We start from the raw sequence: 3623 nt of genomic DNA, 5'->3' as shown, positions 1-3623 counted from the left end.
AAATAAGTTGTTTTCCCTTGCAGGGGTCACCATCCATCAGATTAGTAATACATATTTCAGTCTCCTTCCCAGTGGACCCAAACTGTGCAGACCTTCTCCCTACTCACAGGCTTCACACACCTCTATTTCCTACAATCCCCATACAAGTTGTTAGTCTGAGCAGCCTCAGACTATAACTTCCCAGCCTCAAAGATACACTGCCTTTTACCATTAGCCAGGTGCTCTGTAGACAGCCTTAAACCCACAGTGCCACACTTACTTCTGTACTTCTTACTGCCTTATCCGGGCTCTTTATACCTTTTCCCAGGTGAAAATGATAAAAAAAAAAAAACATTGAAATATTTTGGCATCCAGCTTTACACTTCTCACTATGCTACAATACACATCCAATTTTCATATGATGTATATGGCTACCTTGTAGAACCTAAAGTATCTATGACTGAGCATATTTAATGATTGGTAAGGAATAAATATCTGGTCTTAAACAGATCACCAAAATAGAATCATTGTACATTGTATTAACAGAAGCATTCTGTTAAGAATAAATATCTGGTCCTAAACAGATCTCCAAAATAGAAGCATTGTACATTGTATTAACAGAAGCATTCAACCTTTCAATAAGAACAATCTATTTTCAGTACAGTACATTGTGTTTTTATTCAAATGTGCATAGGTATCTGTCCCAGTAGACATACAAACTGAATTTCTTTCCACAGGCATATAAACACATCAAGGTCAATTTAATGAAAAGCGAATTACCCTACCAGTTAATTCATAAAGTGTGGAAGGAAACAGGAGTCCCAGAGGAAACCATGGGTGATATTAACTTAAATCACATCATCTAAGGTCTGGCCAAAGAATACAACATTCACTAATATGGATTATAATGGAAGCAGGAAGCTAGAACACACGATATGCAATATTTTGTAATATGATCAGCAATAGCTGGGCAATGTTACCGTTGTTGCACCACTGTTATTTTCCTCCTCATACTTCTGCACTGTCAGTGCCGATGCTAAGATGTAATTATTTGGCTTCATTTTTTCTGTGTATATATATATATATAATTATGTATATCCGGTGCGTCAAAGGCTGAAGAAGAAAAAGGTGAAGTAAAGGCTAAAGCGACAGAAGCTGCAGATGAATATATGGAAGCTTCTAAGAAGCCTGGGGACTCTTCTGAAGCCCCAGCTGAAAAGATTGCCTCGTCTACAACCTCAGCTGTTTCTGAACCCCCATCACAAGAGTCCAAGCAATCAATGTCTGAAGAAACTGAAACTGCAAAACCTTTAGCTGAAGAAACTGCTCCTGTACCAACTGAGGTTCAGAATGCAGAAAATATCACTCTGGAAGATGCTCAGGTGTGAACTGGGATTGAAACTGATAGAAGTGTTCCTGTGTTGGCTGGGGGAAAGTTTCCTCTTGTTGAAGTCCAAGCTAAAGGATGGGATACTGTTTCAGCTGAGACAAAAGAACAGCCTGAAGGGCAGGAAGAAGAAGCTGAGCCAATGGTGGCTGAGGACGGAGATGTTGAATCCGAAGATGAAGAGAATGAAGAGACAAAAGAGAAAGTGGAAAAAGTTGTCAATCTGCAACTGGGCTTCCCCCACCAGTAGAGTAGCAAGCAAGATAGTGCCATACCTCACTTCACACAGTCTACTGAAGTCATAGAGAAGATAGTGTCTCTACTTTCAGAACAGTTGGAAAAAGCTGCAAATGAATCCACTGAGAAAATTCAGAAGGAAATGGATAAATTGAATGGGCTTCTTCCAGACGTCAAGGAAAAGATTGAAGATTCCAAAGAAGCCAGTGAAAGTATCTCTGTTTCAAAAAAGGTGCGGGAAGAGTGTAGTAAATTAAGTGAAGTAAAGAGGGATGAAATTGTCCCTGTTGTGCCTGATGAACAGGATGCTCAGGACCATGTTGTGGGAGGTGTTGCTACATCAGTGGAAGTGAAGGCTGAAAAAGTGATGGGAAACCTGAAGCCTCCAAAACTAACAACAGTTAAAAAGGAATTTGTAAGTAAAACTTGCCAATGTGAGCTGTGCAGCTATACCTGTGCCAGACGCTCAAATCGGGATCGTCTCATGCAGAGGCACCGGAGAACCGGGTCTGGGGAAAAGCTATATGAATGCTACGTTTGTCATGTTTGGTTTACGCAGGGTGGAACCAGGAAAATGCACATACTGCAAAATCCCACTGAGAATGTAGCCAAAGTTCACTGTCCCTATTGTGAAACAGTTATGGCAAGAAAAAGTGATCTAGGGGTTCACTTAAGCAACCAATGTCCTTCTACCGAACAAGGAAAGAAGTGCCACTCCTGTGATACAGTCTTTGATGACCGTTATGCCCCTAATTCAACATCAGAAGTCTCAGAAAAATGAAAAGCGATTAAAATGTGATTAGGATGTGGCAGAAAAAAAACTGTGAAGACCATCACCACAGTGGCTGTTAAAGGTGTCATGCCAATAATACAGAAACTGGAACCTAAGTTTGCTGTAGCAAACAACATTACTGGCATTGGACGGGATAATATTGAAGAGAGGGGGTCCATTATGTATCAGCCAAGTGACAAGATTGTAACTAATGCCTCAGAAGCTGTCGTTGGGGCTAAAGATTCAGTGATTCAAAGCATAACTGGAGTGGTTGATAAGACCAAGGAAGCAGTGTATGACAGTGTGGAGAGGACCAAGTCTGTTATAAATGGAAGCATCAACACTGTGCTTGGTTGCAGTGCGGTGTGCAAAATGAGCAGCCGTGTTTATACTGCTCTTACAAAGTCTGAAACTCTTCTTTAACAATACCTACCACCAACTGATGAGGAACCAGGCAAAGAGGCTGCAAACACAGAGAGGTTTGAGGTGTCGAATGACAAAGCAAGCTACTATGATCGCTTGGGATCTCTCCCTACCAAGGCACACAAATGTGCTTACCATCAAGCATTGACAAGATTCAGGGATGCTAAATGCAGAAGTCAGGAGGCCATTGCTCAGCTACAGTCTACAGTTGACCTGATTGAATATGCCAGGAAGAACATGAATGATGCCAATCAGAAGATACATGATGTTCGGGGTAGAGTGAGGATTTGGGAGAAACTGATTTGAAGAAAAGACACTTTGCTGAAGTTGCCTCAAGAGGCCAGGGACAAATTAGACCAGAGCACCGGGTCTCTAAAAAGAACATTTTTTGTTGTTGTTTATTTGATTGTTTGTTGTGTTTTGACCTAGAAAAGAGAAGACACAGGTCTTCAATGGCAGCCTACAGAAAGGATAGAGAAATGCAGAGGAATGCAGAGGCCTTATCTTGGGCTAATTGTATTGGAATTTTGTGTCCAACCCCACAGGGTCGAACGGGGGCGGGGGGGTGGGATATGTGACAGAGTGTCACTAAGAATTTCAGAGAAAGTGTTAAAAAAGCTCCAGGGAATAGAGAGTAGATAGGTTTGTGTATGTTTCTATGAAGAAACCTGGTTCTTTAGGGCCTTGGATCCGGCCAAGGATAATATGCACCTGCACTCAGGTTCAAGATGAGGAGGAAGTAATCAGCCAGAGTGGATTCCAGGCTGAGAGAGAGCCAGAGGGATCCAGGCTGAGAGAGTGATCAGCAAGAGGTTGAGGGAAGAG

General features: G+C 41.8%; 1 protein-coding gene across 1 annotated transcript; it reads left to right on the top strand.

Moving 5' to 3' along the window:
• Window positions 1-1745: 1745 nt before the first annotated feature.
• LOC140332746 (perilipin-2-like) lies at window positions 1746-3322 on the top strand. Its single transcript, XM_072413942.1, is given in 2 exon segments — window positions 1746-2343; window positions 2407-3322. Coding segments are annotated over 2 exon segments (1296 nt in total). The 3' UTR covers window positions 3105-3322.
• Window positions 3323-3623: the final 301 nt, after the last annotated feature.

The sequence above is a fragment of the Pyxicephalus adspersus genome, chromosome 6 (assembly GCF_032062135.1).
Source record: "Pyxicephalus adspersus chromosome 6, UCB_Pads_2.0, whole genome shotgun sequence".
Lineage (NCBI taxonomy): Eukaryota > Metazoa > Chordata > Amphibia > Anura > Pyxicephalidae > Pyxicephalus > Pyxicephalus adspersus.
This window is presented reverse-complemented; position numbering and strand designations above follow the sequence as displayed.